Here is a 19,786-nt window from a genome sequence, read left to right as displayed (position 1 = left end):
TAATCTATCGAAAATAAAAAATGCAACTTCAAAAGCAATTTCGGCCCCCTTTGTCCATTACCATAAATGTATTTCTCTCGTTCCGCCTCTATATTCTTTCTTTCATTGTTATTATTTTCATGCTCTGCGAGGAAAAGCCTTTATAATAAAAAAAGGGAGTTATTGATATTTTATTCCCTTTCAAATGATACGTTTGTGTCGTTGCCATGAATTTAGACTAAAAATGTCAAGAAATGTTTACTGTATGGTAGCAAAAACAACTACAGAGAGTTAATTACTTTGTTCTGTTGGGTGGCCAAAGTTGTTTACCATATTCGGCAAGCCGCTTATTGTGAGGTAACCTTTTGATATATTAAACAGAGGTAACGGTAATTTTAGCAAAAAGTTTTTGCCCTTAAACTATGCTTCAGGGGTCAACGGTGTGTTTCAGTGTAATCCTCTCAAACTTGGCCATTAGAGAATGTTATTTATTAATAAGAAGATTTCCTGAAGCCGATTACAGAGTTCCCTTTTAGGAAAACTTAACAGAGTTTTTAGCTGTGTGGGTTTATTGATTCAGTCCCAAAAACATATTTTCGGACGCGAATTAAAAAATTCATAACGGTTAAATTCAAATTCATTTGAATTCTGTTATTTTTTAATATGGAGGGACAAAGGAACGAAAAAATTCGGCACGGTTGCCGTTCCATTTTCTTGTTTTGAATTCAAATACCAACTCCTAAAAATATAAATTGAAAAACAATAGCCGGAAAGCTTGAGCTGTACTATCCGTTTTTTTTTCTCAATTTTTAATAATTATTATTATCTAAAATGAACCGGTTTTATAATTAAAATTTTGTTGTTTTTCACTCCAATTTCAGCAAGGAAATTAAGTATATGTAACAGAATTTCAGAAACGAATGTGGTGTGAGATCTGATGTTGATATCCATAATCTTTAATAGCAAATAAGATGTGTTTAGATGTTAATTTATCATAACGTCCGTACATATTCTCTTAAAATTAGAACATATTAACATACTGTAGATTGATTATGTCACTTGTTCAGTATGATTTATAGGTGTATAGCTTCATGGAGGTAATTTGAGAGTTGTTATGTAAAAATAGTACACCAATGCGACACTTAGTAGTATCTGTCAATACAGTGACAATAGTCAAAACCTGACCCATAAAGCTATAAAACACAGTTAACCCCTAATACTGTTTTTATATTACTGCTTGTAACATGGAAAGCACATTTATATGTTTACGAGTAGGATTTTGACAGTTGTTATATTGATAAGTGGCTTTACTTGTCATTTCACTAACAACTGTCAAACATTAGCCCAAAAAGCTATTAACCTATTAAACAGCTGTGAAATTTAAGCAATTTTATAGAAAATACTCAAAAGCTTTTGGCATATCTATGGTTAGAATTCTGACAGTATCATAGTAAGTTGATATGTAGACCACAACGATATCTGTCAAAAGAAGCACTATAAAACTATAAAACATATGTATAAGTAATAGAAACAAAAATGAATTTGCTTAAAACAATCATTTTCTCACTCCAAGTGGGTTTTACAAGTTATTTTGTGATTGACTGTCCTTTCAAACTGTGTTACTGGGAATTTAAACTTTGACACCGCTTTTCTCTCTGACTGTACCAAATTTTGTAGTGTTTTTCAGGTTATTGGATAGGAAATTTAATAAGGATTTCAAAAATGTTCTTAAAACAATCATTTTCCCACTCCAAGTGGGTTTTACAAGTGATTTTGTCTCTGACTGTCTTTTTAAACTGTGTTTCTGGGAGTTTAAACTTTGACACCGCTTTTCTCCCTTACTGTACCAAACTTTGTAGTGTTTTTCAGGTTATTGGATAGGAAATTTAGTGAGGATTCCAAAAATGTGCTTAAAACAATCATTTTCCCACTCCAAGTGGGTTTTACAAGTGATTTTGTCTCTGACTGTCTTTTCAAACTGTGTTTCTGGGAGTTTAAACTTTGACACCGCTTTTCTCCCTTACTGTACCAAATTTTGTAGTGTTTTTCAGGTTATTGGATAGGAAATTTAGTGAGGATTCCAAAAATGTGTTTAAAACAATCATTTTCTCACTCCAAGTGGGTTTTACAAGTGATTTTGTCTCTGACTGTCTTTTCAAACTGCGTTTCTGAGAGTTTAAACTTTGACACCGCTTTTCTCCCTTACTGTACCAAATTTTGTAGTGTTTTTCAGGTTATTGGATAGGAAATTTAGTGAGGATTCCAAAAATGTGCTTAAAACAATCATTTTCCCACTCCAAGTGGGTTTTACAAGTGATTTCAAACTGTGTTTCTGGGAATTTAAACTTTGACCCCGCTTTTCTCCCTTACTGTACCAAATTTTGTAGTGTTTTTCAGGTTATTGGATAGGAAATTTAGTGAGGATTCCAAAAATGTGTTTAAAACAATCATTTTCTCACTCCAAGTGGGTTTTACAAGTGATTTTGTCTCTGACTGTCTTTTCAAACTGCGTTTCTGAGAGTTTAAACTTTGACACCGCTTTTCTCCCTTACTGTACCAAATTTTGTAGTGTTTTTCAGGTTATTGGATAGGAAATTTAATAAGGATTTCAAAAATGTTCTTAAAACAATCATTTTCCCACTCCAAGTGGGTTTTACAAGTGATTTTGTCTCTGACTGTCTTTTCAAACTGTGTTTCTGGGAATTTAAACTTTGACCCCGCTTTTCTCCCTTACTGTACCAAATTTTGTAGTGTTTTTCAGGTTATTGGATAGGAAATTTAGTGAGGATTCCAAAAATGTGTTTAAAACAATCATTTTCTCACTCCAAGTGGGTTTTACAAGTGATTTTGTCTCTGACTGTCTTTTCAAACTGTGTTTCTGGGAATTTAAACTTTGACCCCGCTTTTCTCCCTTACTGTACCAAATTTTGTAGTGTTTTTCAGGTTATTGGATAGGAAATTTAATAAGGATTTCAAAAATGTTCTTAAAACAATCATTTTCCCACTCCAAGTGGGTTTTACAAGTGATTTTGTCTCTGACTGTCTTTTCAAACTGTGTTTCTGGGAATTTAAACTTTGACCCCGCTTTTCTCCCTTACTGTACCAAATTTTGTAGTGTTTTTCAGGTTATTGGATAGGAAATTTAGTGAGGATTCCAAAAATGTGTTTAAAACAATCATTTTCTCACTCCAAGTGGGTTTTACAAGTGATTTTGTCTCTGACTGTCTTTTCAAACTGCGTTTCTAAGAGTTTAAACTTTGACACCGCTTTTCTCCCTTACTGTACCAAATTTTGTAGTGTTTTTCAGGTTATTGGATAGGAAATTTAATAAGGATTTCAAAAATGTTCTTAAAACAATCATTTTCCCACTCCAAGTGGGTTTTACAAGTGATTTTGTCTCTGACTGTCTTTTCAAACTGTGTTTCTGGGAATTTAAACTGTGACCCCGCTTTTCTCCCTTACTGTACCAAATTTTGTAGTGTTTTTCAGGTTATTGGATAGGAAATTTAGTGAGGATTCCAAAAATGTGTTAAAAACAATCATTTTCTCACTCCAAGTGGGTTTTACAAGTGATTTTGTCTCTGACTGTCTTTTCAAACTGTGTTTCTGGGAGTTTAAACTTTGACACCGCTTTTCTCTCTGACTGTACCAAATTTGGTAGTGTTTTTTCAGGTTATTGAATAGGAAATTTAATATGGATTTCAAAAATGTTCTTAAAACAATCATTTTCTCACTCCAAGTGGGTTTTACAAGTGATTTTGTCTCTGACTGTTTTTTCAAACTGTGCTTTTGGTAATTCAAACTTTGGCACCGCTTTTCTCCCTGACTGTACCAAATTTTGTTGTATTTTGTCAGGTTATTGAATAGGAAATTTAATGGGGATTCCAAAAATGTTCTTAAAACTGTCATTTTCCTCACTCCAAGTGGGTATTACCAGTGATTTTGTCCATGACTGTCCTTTCAAACTGTGTTTCTGGGAGTTTAAACTTTGACACCGCTTTTCTCTCTGACTGTACCAAATTTTGTAGTGTTTTTCAGGTTATTGAATAGGAAATTTAGTGAGGATTCCAAAAATGTGCTTAAAACAATCATTTTTGCACTCCCAGTGGGTTTTACCAGTGATTTTGTCCATGACTGTCTTTTCAAACTGTGTTTCTAGGAGTTCAAATTTTGACACCGTCAAAATCACGTGACAACTGTCACTAACGTAAAAACTGACAAACTGCGCTCAAAAGTTGCAAAAATCAGGGTTTAGAACAGTTTTCTTGCAGTATTCGATGTAAAACGTGTTTCTGACAGTTATTTTGATAGTTGTCACGTGACCGTCTAGCCAAATTGTGTTGTAGAATCACGTGACAACAGTCGTTATCATTATACACATATACCTTCTATTTTTTGAATTAAGACGATAATATTATTACTAATACTAATACTAAAATTAAATTTTATAAACCAACTTAAGTCTAAGATGACTTTACACCGTCCAAGTGCAGACCAAAATACTATAAAACTATAAAACACAGTTTAAAAGTAACAAAACATATTGAATGTTTTTTATAGTACTATGGAAAAGATTTGATTTAATGGGGCAAGTAGTTTTATCTGTCATTGCACTGACAACTGTCATAAATTGTGCCATAAAACTGAAAAACTGTAAAAACCGTGGTGTAAACACATTTGTCAAAATTGCACTCATCGAGCTGTAAAACACATTTTTTAGAAGGAGAGGCTTTTTAAAGCTGTTATGTAAATTGTCCAAAAAAGACAGTTACACCTTTACAACTGTCAAAATTGTGTCCATAGAGCTGTAAAGCATATGAACATAGTTTGTCGCTTGTTTAATTACATTTTTGTTCTATTTTGCAGTTAGTCAGACGATTTTACGAAATTTATTTAGTATTTTCTTAATTTCTGCCTGGTCTGTTTCACTGTTTTTTTCTCAAGAATTTAACGTAAACAACTTAACTGGCGACCTCGTTAATTACGCATTAACTTGATTGCTGTATTCATGCAATTTAATTAAGGTAAATCAATTTAATCAACCCTTCCTCTTAATAATTTAATGACATCCCAGGTCAGATAGGAGGAGCCAAGCAGGGTGCCGAATTGTAATAATTAATTAACTAAACGACACATTTGATTGAAGTCTTAGGGAATATGCAGAGAGAAAAAACAATCAGATTACAAGCAATTAGCGTTTGATTGAAACGGTCTTAACCCAGTGAAATCCAGGTATAAGAACCTCTAAAATCAACACGTCATCCTATTTACGCGGACAAATAACTCAAAGCAAACAGAGCCCCCGACATCTGTTTAAACAGCCGAATATACAGACGTTATGATCTTTGCTGTTTACCCAATTAACACAGCGATATCCCCGCCCAATTAGCCCTAGCAAGAAAATATTCCCTGTAAAGGGCTGGAGGCCGGAGGCAACTTCCTGGATATATCAGCCAATCGGCAACATTGCTTTCAAATGTATTTATTATTATAAAAATTTAATTTCAACGTGTTCTTAAGGCAATTAAACGTCTCGCCAATTTTTCCAGCCTTTTCAAACAAGCGAAACGAAAGCTTTAGCCGAACAAAACTAAATAATTTGCCCGGATAATAAAGCAGCATTTACTTTGTCCTGTAGGATAGACCGGCTGCAGGACTTTAATTAAATATTTGACGGGCGATATTTGCTTTTGTCCCGGTCGTGTTCGTTGCAGGTTTGTTTTTTCCATTTTCGGCTCTTTGAAAGGGTTTAATTCGGTTAGGGGCTTCATTCAGTTAGACCACCACTAAAACTGTAATCAGTTGTTAATGAAGGTACTTTTTTGCCGATGGGTTTCGATAGAACAGGTCACATTTAATCAATGAAGAGGAAGGTTTGAATTCAGAAAAAAATCAGCAATATACTTTCTGGTGTCAAACTAATCATGTTTTGTACCTGAATACTTTGTATCCAACTCTTAGCTTAAATGAAAGAGCAAACTAGAAAATGGCTGCTATTCTTTTAGGAGCAAAGACAAAACCAGCGAAACGCCAAGAAGACACTGGTGAAGAGGCTCATAGTAAACCAAAAGATGTACAGATTTTTACAATGAGTGAACCATGTGAACTATACAAGGTGATTCACGGTGATGGTATATTAGAAGAATCTAGAGAACTGCTCAATAATTTTCGTTGAAGTTTCGAAAAGTCGTTCTCTAGATACTTCTAACCATCAGCCATTCGTGAATCACCCTGTATGTATAATGATCTTACAGTTCTTACAATTCTTGTAAGAACAACAAATTGACTTCTGTTTCTGCCGAATCCATCTTTTCTTAGTAGTTTTGAAGTCATAGCCAGTAAATAAAGTGAAAAACGTTTGTAAAATTAATTCACTTACTGAGATAGTAGGCACCAAAAACCCAAATTTGAGTCAAAATTTCGTGCACTTTTCCAAAGTGGTTGAATTACATTTTCATAGTCACGTGACGGTTTTTGACAGGTGTCAATTGACTTCTGCAATGTTGCAAGCCCAGAATTGCCTTATCAACGTCACGTGACGAGTATTTTACAATATCAGCTTTTACACCTATCTAAATTTAATTTTCCAAATTTTCAGTGATTGAATTACATTTTCATTGTCACGTGACTGTTTTTGACAGGTGTCAATTGACTTCTGCAGTGTTGCATGTCTAGAATTGCCTTATCAACGTCACGTGACGCGTTTTTTTCAATTTTAACTTTTACAACAGTCTAAACTTAATTTTCCAAATTTTCAGTGGTCGAATTACATTTTCATAGTCACGTGACGGTTTTTGACAGGTGTCAATTGACTTCTGCAGTGTTGCATGTCTAGAATTGCCTTATCAACGTCACGTGACGCGTTTCTTTCAATTTTAACTTTTACAACAGTCTAAACTTAATTTTCCCAATTTTCAGTGGTCGAATTACATTTTCATAGTCACGTGACTGTTTTTGACAGGTGTCAATTGACTTCTGCAATGTTGCAAGCCCAGAATTGTCTTATCAACGTCACGTGACGAGTATTTTACAATATTAGCTTTTACACCTATCTAAATTTAATTTTCCAAATTTTCAGTGATTGAATTACATTTTCATTGTCACGTGACTGTTTTTGACAGGTGTCAATTGACTTCTGCAGTGTTGCATGTCTAGAATTGCCTTATCAACGTCACGTGACGCGTTTTTTTCAATTTTAACTTTTACAACAGTTTAAACTTAATTTTCCAAATTTTCAGTGGTCGAATTACATTTTCATAGTCACGTGACTGTTTCTGACAGGTGTCAATTGACTTCTGCAATGTTGCAAGCCCAGAATTGTCTTATCAACGTCACGTGACGAGTATTTTACAATATTAGCTTTTACACCTATCTAAATTTAATTTTCCAAATTTTCAGTGATTGAATTACATTTTCATAGTCACGTGACTGTTTTTGACAGGTGTCAATTGACTTCTGCAGTGTTGCATGTCTAGAATTGCCTTATCAACGTCACGTGACGCGTTTCTTTCAATTTTAACTTTTACAACAGTCTAAACTTAATTTTCCCAATTTTCAGTGGTCGAATTACATTTTCATAGTCACGTGACTGTTTTTGACAGGTGTCAATTGACTTCTGCAATGTTGCAAGCCCAGAATTGTCTTATCAACGTCACGTGACGAGTATTTTACAATATTAGCTTTTACACCTATCTAAATTTAATTTTCCAAATTTTCAGTGATTGAATTACATTTTCATTGTCACGTGACTGTTTTTGACAGGTGTCAATTGACTTCTGCAGTGTTGCATGTCTAGAATTGCCTTATCAACGTCACGTGACGCGTTTTTTTCAATTTTAACTTTTACAACAGTTTAAACTTAATTTTCCAAATTTTCAGTGGTCGAATTACATTTTCATAGTCACGTGACTGTTTCTGACAGGTGTCAATTGACTTCTGCAATGTTGCAAGCCCAGAATTGTCTTATCAACGTCACGTGACGAGTATTTTACAATATTAGCTTTTACACCTATCTAAATTTAATTTTCCAAATTTTCAGTGATTGAATTACATTTTCATTGTCACGTGACTGTTTTTGACAGGTGTCAATTGACTTCTGCAGTGTTGCATGTCTAGAATTGCCTTATCAACGTCACGTGACGCGTTTCTTTTAATTTTAACTTTTACAACAGTCTAAACTTAATTTTCCCAATTTTCAGTGGTCGAATTACATTTTCATAGTCACGTGACGGTTTTTGACAGGTGTCAATTGACTTCTGCAGTGTTGCAAGCCCAGAATTGCCTTATCAACGTCACGTGACGAGTATTTTACAATATCAGCTTTTACACCTATCTAAATTTAATTTTCCAAATTTTCAGTGATTGAATTACATTTTCATAGTCACGTGACTGTTTTTGACAGGTGTCAATTGACTTCTGCAGTGTTGCATGTCTAGAATTGCCTTATCAACGTCACGTGACGCGTTTCTTTTAATTTTAACTTTTACAACAGTCTAAACTTAATTTTCCCAATTTTCAGTGGTCGAATTACATTTTCATAGTCACGTGACTGTTTTTGACAGGTGTCAATTGACTTCTGCAATGTTGCAAGCCCAGAATTGTCTTATCAACGTCACGTGACGAGTATTTTACAATATTAGCTTTTACACCTATCTAAATTTAATTTTCCAAATTTTCAGTGATTGAATTACATTTTCATTGTCACGTGACTGTTTTTGACAGGTGTCAATTGACTTCTGCAGTGTTGCATGTCTAGAATTGCCTTATCAACGTCACGTGACGCGTTTTTTTCAATTTTAACTTTTACAACAGTTTAAACTTAATTTTCCAAATTTTCAGTGGTCGAATTACATTTTCATAGTCACGTGACTGTTTTTGACAGGTGTCAATTGACTTCTGCAATGTTGCAAGCCCAGAATTGTCTTATCAACGTCACGTGACGAGTATTTTACAATATTAGCTTTTACACCTATCTAAATTTAATTTTCCAAATTTTCAGTGATTGAATTACATTTTCATTGTCACGTGACTGTTTTTGACAGGTGTCAATTGACTTCTGCAGTGTTGCATGTCTAGAATTGCCTTATCAACGTCACGTGACGCGTTTCTTTTAATTTTAACTTTTACAACAGTCTAAACTTAATTTTCCCAATTTTCAGTGGTCGAATTACATTTTCATAGTCACGTGACTGTTTTTGACAGGTGTCAATTGACTTCTGCAATGTTGCAAGCCCAGAATTGTCTTATCAACGTCACGTGACGAGTATTTTACAATATTAGCTTTTACACCTATCTAAATTTAATTTTCCAAATTTTCAGTGATTGAATTACATTTTCATTGTCACGTGACTGTTTTTGACAGGTGTCAATTGACTTCTGCAGTGTTGCATGTCTAGAATTGCCTTATCAACGTCACGTGACGCGTTTTTTTCAATTTTAACTTTTACAACAGTTTAAACTTAATTTTCCAAATTTTCAGTGGTCGAATTACATTTTCATAGTCACGTGACTGTTTTTGACAGGTGTCAATTGACTTCTGCAATGTTGCAAGCCCAGAATTGTCTTATCAACGTCACGTGACGAGTATTTTACAATATTAGCTTTTACACCTATCTAAATTTAATTTTCCAAATTTTCAGTGATTGAATTACATTTTCATTGTCACGTGACTGTTTTTGACAGGTGTCAATTGACTTCTGCAGTGTTGCATGTCTAGAATTGCCTTATCAACGTCACGTGACGCGTTTTTTTCAATTTCAGCCTTTACAACTATCTAAATTTAATTTTCCAAATTTTCAAAGTTTAAGCTACTTTTAAAGTCACGTGGCTGTTTTTGACAGATGTCAATTGGGTTTTACAGTGTTGCAAGTTCAAAAATTGCATTATCAACGTCACGTGACGTGTATTTTGCAATTTCAGCTTTCACAACTGTCTAAATTTGATTTACCGAGTTTTCAAAGTTTAAACTACATTTTCATAGTCACGTGACTGTTTTTGACAGGTGTCACCTGGTTTTTACACTGTTGCAAGCTCAAAAATTGCATTATTAACCACGTATACACCCCGAAGAGAAGCAACTTTTACTAAATATAACATTTGTTTGAATAGCACACCGTTTGACTTTGAAAATAAAAAACTGAATTTCTGACTGATTTTTTTGAAAAATTTTGAAAAAAAAAACCGTTTCTAAAATTCAGTGCCGTACCGTCCATGGTACCGCGGGTTCCACGTTTGTTTTCAGAACTTTTTGTAAAATAATTATTTCACGTGAATTAATAAAAGTATTTCAAAATAGCTATTTATGTAACCAGTTACGAAAAGTTCGATTTTGTGTAACGAATGAATGTTTGTAGGGCGAGCGCAGCGAGGTCCTACAATTTGAATGAGTTACACAATAAGACATTTTCGAAACGTGTTGCATACATATTTTTTTCTAATTTTGACCAAAAAGCTGTGAAAACCATCTTTTAAAGTGATTTAACACAAATATTCACTTTCATAGCACCTTGTATAAACAGTTACAACGACATGTTATGATGGATGTTGCCCATATGTTTCTACGGAAATGCATAAAAACAGAGAGTGATGAAATGAACTTTTCATAACTAGTTACATAAAGTGATACTAAACTAACTAGTTACGAAAAGTAAAACGTTTTGTCACTCTAATCAGTTTTGGAAAGTGTCACTTTATATGCCAAAATTAGAAAAAATCTATTTCATACTGTTTTTTCAGAATTTTCAGTAGACAGTTCTGAAGAAAATGGCCTGTTTGTGCTTTCAGACCCTTAAAGAAATAACTAGTTTATTTTAGTACAATTACTTACTTAAAAATATTAAAAAAAAAAATTGTACATTTAGGGGCTTTGCAACTGTTGTAATCTCCGCATTTACAAGTTGCAAAAAGCATTTTAAAACTATGTTTAAGACTTAAGTAGTGATCATCTCTCTATGATCTAGCTAAATCACTATTGTATCCTATCTAGTTTAATACTAAAACGAGTCTAATTTGTTTTAGGTGTTTTCCAAAGCGGAAATCTGGTTCAGTTTGGATGGAAAACGATACCAGCCCGACCCAGTTCAAGTCACGTATGAGCCCGACCTAACTCGAGAATCCTCAAGGAATGTTACCATTCTTTTGAAGGGAAAACCCGCCAAGTAAATGGGAAAAAACCGTTTTAAATTCGTATTTTAAATTAAAAGTTTCAGGTTCATAATGCTGCGTCTTTTCTTTGCCGACAAATGGATCTTGCTGAGCGAAATGTCATTTGAGTCACGTAAGTTTAGCTATTTGTCACAGCAAAGCTGAAAGCTGCTTTTTTTCTGACCAATCAGAAACTATATGATTTTTTGCTTTCTTCAAAGGGTGGCCATAATTTATCCAGTGGCGTTGCAACGAGAGCAAAATGAAAAACGCCAGTAATTAATCCTTCGCTTACACGTAACCTAAACATAATAACGTTTATAATTCATTATTCAAGGGTTTCGCATATGTATAATAAACGACCAACGTATCTATCTTGCTTACTCCACCGCTATGCCCTTTTAGAGCTAGCTAGGTATAAATAATGACCCAACTCTAAATATATTGTTAAGTAAGCTTAAGAGAAAACCCTGAAAATTAAGATAAATATTCCCGGAGCTGTTGATATTTATTCTTAATGAAGGACGCCATTTTGCCCAAAGTTTCCAGTCTAAGTTCCAGTTTTAGCACTAACACGACATTCCCTTACGTCACCTCGTTTAAACTGATGTTATTATAAAATGCAATGTGAGTATTGTCAAGAAAATAACTCAAACTGTCTGAATTGAATCTGGATTTAATCCTAAATATTAAAAAAGTCTAATTTTAGTGGTAAAATAATTATTTTTTCTGAGAGCTTGACTACTAAACTAAATTCAAATACATTAGACCTTAAGACACATAGAAGCTTAAGCGATAACCCTCTAAAGCTAATACTAACGATGGGTCTATTGCTCTACCTCTAAATCTGCTGGTCCCAGGTGCGAGTAAGGCAGTGTGCAAGCTTTTTAGTCATTTAGTTAATGAAGGTGCGATTTATGAGAACGTTTAAGGTGAATTTACACGGTCTTTTAAAATTTTCATAAAGCCCATCAGCTTTACGCTTTTGATATATCGAAGCTCTCTGTTTAATGTTATCTATGTTGCGCAGGTTAGGAATTTTTAATGCCTTTCATGTATTATCGAAAATTTGTTTTTACTATAATGTGCTGAAAGAATTAGGAAAAACGTGAATGGAGAAACATTCAAATGTGCAGTATTTTTTTTAGTCAAAAAAAGCAACTTTCAGCTGAGTTCTGTGCCAGTTAGAGCGAAATGGACATCAGATTCGTATACCACAGTTCAAAATTAGTAAAAAAAGTCACTTTGATTGAGCAAAATTGAATATGGCCGCTGTTAGTATAGTAGGCCCCAAAATCCCAAATTTGAGGCAAAATTTCGTGCACTTTTCCAAAAAATCGTCCATAACTCGCTTATTTCAAACACTCTGTATAGACACAGCCTATGACAAAAGAAAACTAATAAATGGGGCTATCACGTGACGTTCACCGGGCCAGGCTAAGTTGTACTACTCAGCCGCTAGAGGGTGTCAAACGTGATTCTTTGTTTTCGAATATTTTCATTAATATCTCGAAAACGGTTTGAGTTCGGGGTGTGAAACATTTACCATGTATAGACCCCGATAAGAAGCCACGTTTACTAAATATGACATTTTTTTGAATAGCGCACCATTTCACGTTAAAAAATGAAAAACTGAATTTATGACATTTTTCACAAGGGGTGGTTCATGGATTTTTTTGGAAAATTTCTAAATCTTAAAAATTGTTTTGAGATTGCCTAGATAGCTTTAGCTTAATAGTAGAAAGATGACGTGAGGTGTCATTTATCAGATCATTTTTTAAGGGTGCCACGCCCCAAAAACTGTCAAAATTGACATAATTTTAAGTTCATACTGAACCGTGCCAGTTAGAGCGAAATGGACATCAGATTCGTATACCACAGTTCAAAATTAGTAAAAAAAGTCACTTTGATTGAGCAAAATTGAATAAGGCCGCTGTTAGTATAGTAGGCCCCAAAATCCCAAATTTCTGGCACTTTTCCAAAAAATCATCCATAACTCTCTTATTTGAAACATTCTGTATGAGACAAGAACTCTAATGAATAAGGCTGTCACGTAACGTGAAAGCTAAAGTTGACTTTAGTTTTTCGATGTTTTTCTTGAATATCTCAGGAACGTCGTTTTACCACAAACGCACCTCCATGGTGGTCTGGTTAATCAAAAACAAAGCATTTTTAAATCGCGTAGCTCCGTTATTTGAGGCGTTACAAAAAAGTATAAAAAAGAAAAGTTGTAGCAAATTTCATTCTCTACAATTATAATTTAAGTTATTTTTTCTCTTAAAGGCCTGACTAAAAAGTTACAACGCTTTAAACGTTAAACTGCTTTCTTTAAACTAACTTGCTTTCAACTGAGTGTGGCTCTGTTATTTGACAAGTTACGAAACCGTTTAAATAAGGAAAGTTGTAGGAAATTCTCCTCTACAAGATTGCATTAAGGTGTTTTTTGCCCTTAAGGGCTTTCTTCAGTATGTATAGCATTAAACATGTAGAGAAGCCTTGAGGAAAGTGAGACTTCCAATTTCCAGAATATCGTTGCACTCAAAGAAGGAAGACATTTTAAAGGATTGTGGAATAACCACGTGTATCGATTAGGTTAAGTTAGAATAAACTAATTGCTCCAAAGCAACTGAGATCAAGGAGTTTTTGGGCTTGAAAATCATGGTTTGAAAGTGCTCTTCTAGTTATAAAATTCATTCTCAGAAAATCCTATTCTAGAACTTTGTGTCTCCCAAGACAATTCTGTGGTTCCTGAAAAGGTCAGAGAGAACTTGAACTCAGACTGAATATTATTTTCAAGTAGTAATAGAGCTTGGATTATCAGGTGCATAAAGTTTCTCTACTTGCCAAAGGAGAAACCCGATCGAATCGTGGTGTAACTGCAGAAGTTATACGTTTTGGAACGTGCCTAAATTGGAGAAATCTGAGCCCTTAAAGCATATTCTTTCCCCTTCAGCTACCTTAATCAAATATTGGTGGCTATTCACTTAACGAACTTTCCTTTCCCGATCATTAAGTAACAATCTCACCTTTAATCGACGTCGCGCAAAAGGGACCGAACTCTAATCGCGCTTTTTCTCGCTTCTGTTCCGATTTTCTTTCGGTCCGAAATGTGTTTTCCGAGTTTTATTTCCATGGAAAACGCGGCACAATTACGAATTTAATGCACCCGAGAACTTTGACTAAATCGGTAATGGATTAGTGCTCGTTCGAATCGGAAATTCGATTTATTTGTTTGACGTGTATTAAACAAACGCCCTTTCTATGGGTGGATTGAGATTAAATGTCCTCTTTGAACTCAATTTCAATACGTTACTTAGAATATGAGCCTTTAGGTTAAATGCAGAACTTACATATCAAAAAATCACAGTGCTCCTAAATTTTGCTTTTTCAAGGTAGAAAACTGATTTTAAGGATTAAATTTCGTCTTTTAAGATAGTTTTCATGATTTTCAGACAAGTTTCAAGACTACACTGTCGCAAATTGACCTGAAAGACTTAAAATCCAAATACTGGGAGCTTTTTCAAGATTCTTGACCTGAATTCTCCCCTTTGAAGGTAGAAAACCAATTTGCAAGTCTTCCAAGACAGTTATCATGATTTTCAGACAAATTTCAAGATTTTCCTGTTAAAAATTGACCTGAAATGCGTAAAGTACAACTTCTGAGCACTTTTTTAAGATTTTTTACCTAAATTCTTCCTTTTGAGGGTAGAAAACTGATTTGAATGCTTAAACTTCGTCTTTTACGATAGTTTTTATTATTTTCAGACAAGTTTCAGGACTACCCTATTGAAAATTGACCTGAAAGGTCTTGAATCCAACTTTAGAAGGCTTTTTCAAGATTTTTAACCTAAGTTATCCTCTTTGCAGTTTAAAAGTTGGTTTTTCAAGACACTTTTCATAATTTTCAGACAAGTTTCAGGACTACACTGTTGGAGTTTGACCTGAAAGGCTTAAAATCCAACTTCAAAAAGTTTTTTCAAGCGTTTTGAATTGATTTTGAACCTTTGAAGGTTGAAAACTGATTTGAAAGCTTATACTTGGACTTTCAAGGTAGTTTTCATGATTCTCAGACAAGTTTCAATCCTTGGCTGTTAAAAATTCACCTGAAATGCTTAAAATTCAAATTTTGAGCATTTTTTCAAGATTTTTGACCTAAATTTTGCTAGATTTAGAGAATTAAGTAGAAAACTGATTTTAAGGATTAAATTTCGTCTTTTAAGATAGTTTTCATGATTTTCAGACAAGTTTCAAGACTACGCTGTCGAAAATTGACCTGAAAGACTTAAAATCCAAATACTGGGAGCTTTTTCAAGATTCTTGATCTGAATTCTCCCCTTTGAAGGTAGAAAACCAATTTGAAAGTCTTCCAAGACAGTTATTATGATTTTCAGACAAATTTCAAGATTTTCCTGTTAAAAATTGATCTGAAATGCGTAAAGTACAACTTCTGTCCTCTTGAACTCAATTTCAATACGTTACTTAGAATATAAGCCTTTAGGTTAAATGCAGAACTTACATATCAAAAAATCACTTTTTCAGTGCTCTTGTCCAATAATTTAACGGTGGACTACCTGGAGAAGTACTACCTACTACCAGACACACCAATGACCACCACTTCTCCCAATTCAAGTGGTGAGTTCACCCACGCAAGAAAAGAAGTCACACCAGCCACCAGTCCCACCAGCCTTGGTCAAGCCTACATTGGTTTGATTACCGGAGTAATGGCGATGGTAATTCTGTTGGTGGTGTGCACGGTATTCTTGATGGTGAGAAGAGGCAAAAAGAAGGTACATACGGCAAGTACAACTTCTAATTATTTTCGTTTCTTGTGATTATTGGAAGGAGCTGAGTAACATTTTGAGGTAATTTCAGGTTGCTTTACTGCACAAACACACTGCTTTGGTATCGAGTAGTACCAAACCGACAACGATCAATATGAAGGACCTAAAAACGATGTCCACCCCTATTATTAACAACGGCCTATCCAGACTGTCTGTAAAGAGTAAAAATGGTACTATCGGACCGGATGGTACCGTTAAAAAACAGAAAAAATGCAATTTATATGGTAAATACCCACTGTAGTGCAGTCTGTGAACATTCATGTTACTGTTTTTTAACGAATTTTAGGCCACGTGAACGGTGAAGAATCTGACAGCGAAAATTCTTCGGTTTACCACGAACCATATAAATTACTACCAAATGGCAAACAGGAGTATGGTTGTTTACTGAAAAAGGAGGGGATTACGTCAAGTAAAAGTGGAGAATATACGGGTAAGGAAATTACCTGCCTGTAAAATGATTTGCTAAGTAAATAACGTGCAATGAGCTAACAAATATGATATTCGAAACTTTAACACCAAAAACCAGAATTTCACTTTGAAACTTTACATGAAAGGCTTAAAATCCAACTTTAAAGAGCTTTTTCACAATTTTCTACTTGAATTCTGAAAGACTTAAAATCCAAATACTGGGAGCTTTTTCAAGATTCTTGACCTGAATTCTCCCCTTTGAAGGTAGAAAACCGATTTGAAAGTCTTCCAAGACAGTTATCATGATTTTCAGACAAATTTCAAGATTTTTCTGTTAAAAATTGACTTGAAATGCTTAAAATCCCAGTTTTGAGCGCTTTTTCAAGATTTTTGACCTAAATTCTCCCCTTTAAAGGCAAAAAACTGATTTGAAAGCATAAAACAAGACAAGTTTCAAGGCTTCACTGTTGAAAATTGACCTAAAAAACTTAAAATTTAATTTCTGGGAGCTTTTTCAAGATTTTTTACTTGATTTTGAACCTTTGAAAGCAGAAAACTAATTCGAAGGCTTAAACTTCGTTTTTCAAGTCAGTTTTAATAGTTTTTAGACAAATTTCAAAACTTTTCTGTTAAAAATTGATCTGAAATGCGTAAAGTACAAAATTTGAGCACTTTTTTTAAGATTTTTTACCTAAATTCTTCCTTTTGAGGGTAGAAAACTGATTTGAATGCTTAAACTTCGTCTTTTACGATAGTTTTTATTATTTTCAGACAAGTTTCAGGACTACCCTATTGAAAATTGACCTAGAAGGTCTTGAATCCAACTTTAGAAGACTTTTTCAAGATTTTTAACCTAAATTATCCTCTTTGCAGTAAAAGTTGGTTATTCAAGACACTTTTCATAATTTTCAGACAAGTTTCAGGACTACACTGTTGGAGTTTGACCTGAAAAGCTTATAATCCAACTTCAAAAAGCGTTTTCAAGCGTTTTGAATTGATTTTGAACCTTTGAAGGTTGAAAACTGATTTGAAAGCTTATACTTTGACTTTCAAGGTAGTTTTCATTATTCTCAGACAAGTTTCAATCCTTGGCTGTTAAAAATTCACCTGAAATGCTTAAAATTCAAATTTTGAGCATTTTTTCAGGATTTTTGACCTAAATTTTGCTTTTTCAAAGTAGAAAACTGATTTTAAGGATTAAATTTCGTCTTTTAAGATAGTTTTCATGATTTTCAGACAAGTTTCAAGACTACACTGTCGCAAATTCACCTGAAATGCTTAAAATTCAAATTTTGAGGATTTTTTCAAGATTTTTGACTTTGAATTTTGCTTTTTAAAAGTAGAAAACTGATTTTAAGGATTAAATTTCGTGTTTTAAGATAGTTTTCATGATTTTCAGACAAGTTTTTTTTTTACCTAAAAGATTTAAAATTCAACTTCTTTCTTTCTTTTCAAATAGACTTGAAAACAAAAAAGTGTCTCTAAAAGCATGTAAATTAAGTTTCTGATGATCTCTAGACCAATTCACTCATAAAAATGGACTTATAGAGTTGATATTCGACTGTCCAGTCAGTTTTTAGTTAAATTCTGACCTATAAAGACTGAAACTTTACTCAAAAAACAGCAAGGTACCTCTAAAAGCTTGACATATGAAACTTTCTCTGTACTAACAAAAAATCAGGTCATGAAAGCGTTTAGTTTAATTCAACTTAATGACGCCTTAGCGGCTCCATTCCAGTCTCATCCGAAAGTAATTAATCTGAATTCATAAACTAGAATTAATTTACTAGAGTAGGTAAATACCTAACATATACCCGCTGGTTGCCTTTTAGTCTAATTCACGTTTAAGAGCCGCATAAAGTACATTTCATATTTCCGGAAGGGTTCAGAACTGTAATCTGCTAGAATTTGCATTTAAATGTTTGAATTAATTGGTTTTCGGTATGGTTCTCCCTCTTTACGTTGCCATCTTTGTCCGGACCATAGTTCTAGTTGCCCTTTTTGGGGTCGCGTTGTTATTGAAGCAGGAAATGGACCTTTCCCTTTTCGTTTTCCAAATTAAATGCCAAAAGACACGGGGGGAAAATGGAAAAAAAGCGGACGATATTGTATTCGCTGATACCTTTCACCTGTCACACATAAATAATAAACCGGCGAAGGGAATAAAAGAAACGGTTTCTTGCAAAACATCTCCCGGTTTAAATCCCTCGGCTGTTATCTTGTCCGTCAAGACTTTTAAAAACCGGGAGACAAGGTTTTTTCACAATATGTAAAGTCTTTTGTTCGTGGATTTGACGTTTCGTTAAAAGTTGCATAAATACGAGTGTGTTTTTGCAGACTTTACGAGCGTCAACAGTTTCCAAGAGGACCTAAAATTCAAATCGCCGTCCTTTTACAATTTGACGCCACCACCGCCGCCCACTTCTAGACCGCCCACCTATGAAGTGCAAAATTACCAAACACCAAATGGGGTTCCCAATGGAGTCATCTCACCAGAAAACTATTATGCAGCAACAGATATTATAAAAGTAAGTTATGATTTTTTACGTTCGGAAGTACAAAATACTGTCAAAAAGACATTTTCAAGTTTAATTTGTCAATTTTGACACTATGGAGCTGGATATATCCTGTCATTTGCCAAAAGGATACATTTTTTAGGTATTTTTTATTTTTTTTATGGTAGTACCACGTTAACTTTGACTTTGTTTAACTTTCAAACTGTCAGTAAATGTCGAATCTATCAGATTTGTCTCCATGGAGCTGTCAATACAACTTGAACTCTAATTTTCCAAAAGAGTTCAGTATTTTGCTATTTTATAGTTTTATGGCAATTTTGACAGTTGAAACAGCTGTCACGTGACTGAAGAAAACATCATAAACTGTCACTAAACGTTACCTCTATAAAACTTAGGTCCATGGAGATGTAAATACCACTAAAACTGTTTTCATCAATATAATACATATTTATGACATTTTATAGCTTTATGGCCAATCTAAGTTAATTTTGGCAGTTCTGACAGCTGTCGTGTGACATAACCGACGTCCTAAACTACCAACAAATGTCATATCTATCAAATTTTACTCTATGGCGCTGTAAATACATCTTCTACTTTTACCAAAATGCTAAATTTATTATTTTCTACCAAAAATGTAACGCTATTTTGGTAGTTCTGGTAACTGTCAATGAACGTCTTATCAATCAAACTTTCCTCCATGGAGCTGTAAATACAACTTGTACTGCAATTTTTTTTTAAGATTGTTTTGTGGTTGTACAGCTTTATGGAGAAGTGTTTGCCGGTTTCCATGTTAAAAAATAGACTAAAATTAAGTCAGAAACACACATCCAAATGTTATTAACGTCAAAAATGTACTGATGATTGATGTTACTTTTCAATGTATCGTGTTTCATTGTTCTG

The 19,786-nt window shown here is 34.0% G+C and overlaps 1 protein-coding gene and 1 long non-coding RNA gene across 4 annotated transcripts in view; both read left to right on the top strand.

Moving 5' to 3' along the window:
- Positions 1-19,786, top strand: part of LOC145734539 (discoidin domain-containing receptor 2-like) — a 183,446-nt gene that overhangs the window by 140,013 nt on the left and 23,647 nt on the right. Inside the window, exons 8-13 of one of the 2 annotated variants that reach the window (XM_081987993.1) lie at positions 10,996-11,135; positions 11,187-11,254; positions 15,661-15,908; positions 15,994-16,186; positions 16,249-16,392; positions 18,708-18,898. In XM_081987993.1, coding sequence (XP_081844119.1) covers positions 10,996-11,135; positions 11,187-11,254; positions 15,661-15,908; positions 15,994-16,186; positions 16,249-16,392; positions 18,708-18,898 — 984 coding nt within the window. Of the gene's footprint in view, positions 1-10,995; positions 11,136-11,186; positions 11,255-15,660; positions 15,918-15,993; positions 16,187-16,248; positions 16,393-18,707; positions 18,899-19,786 lie in introns of both variants that reach the window. The other variant, XM_081987992.1, reaches the window with a different exon arrangement.
- Positions 6,426-9,558, top strand: LOC145734580 (uncharacterized). 2 transcript variants are annotated; one of them, XR_014179443.1, is made up of 3 exons: positions 6,426-8,540; positions 8,701-8,860; positions 9,021-9,558. It is a non-coding gene; the product is annotated as an uncharacterized LOC145734580 (long non-coding RNA). The 2 variants fall into 2 exon arrangements; XR_014179444.1 differs by having other exon boundaries at positions 6,426-8,860; positions 9,021-9,180; positions 9,341-9,558.

The sequence above is a fragment of the Ips typographus genome, linkage group LG10, assembly GCF_016097725.1.
Source record: "Ips typographus isolate SLU linkage group LG10, UJ_Ityp_2.0, whole genome shotgun sequence".
NCBI classification, from domain to species: domain Eukaryota; kingdom Metazoa; phylum Arthropoda; class Insecta; order Coleoptera; family Curculionidae; genus Ips; species Ips typographus.
Note: the sequence above shows the minus strand (reverse complement) of the source record. Positions and strands in the feature narration are given on the sequence as shown.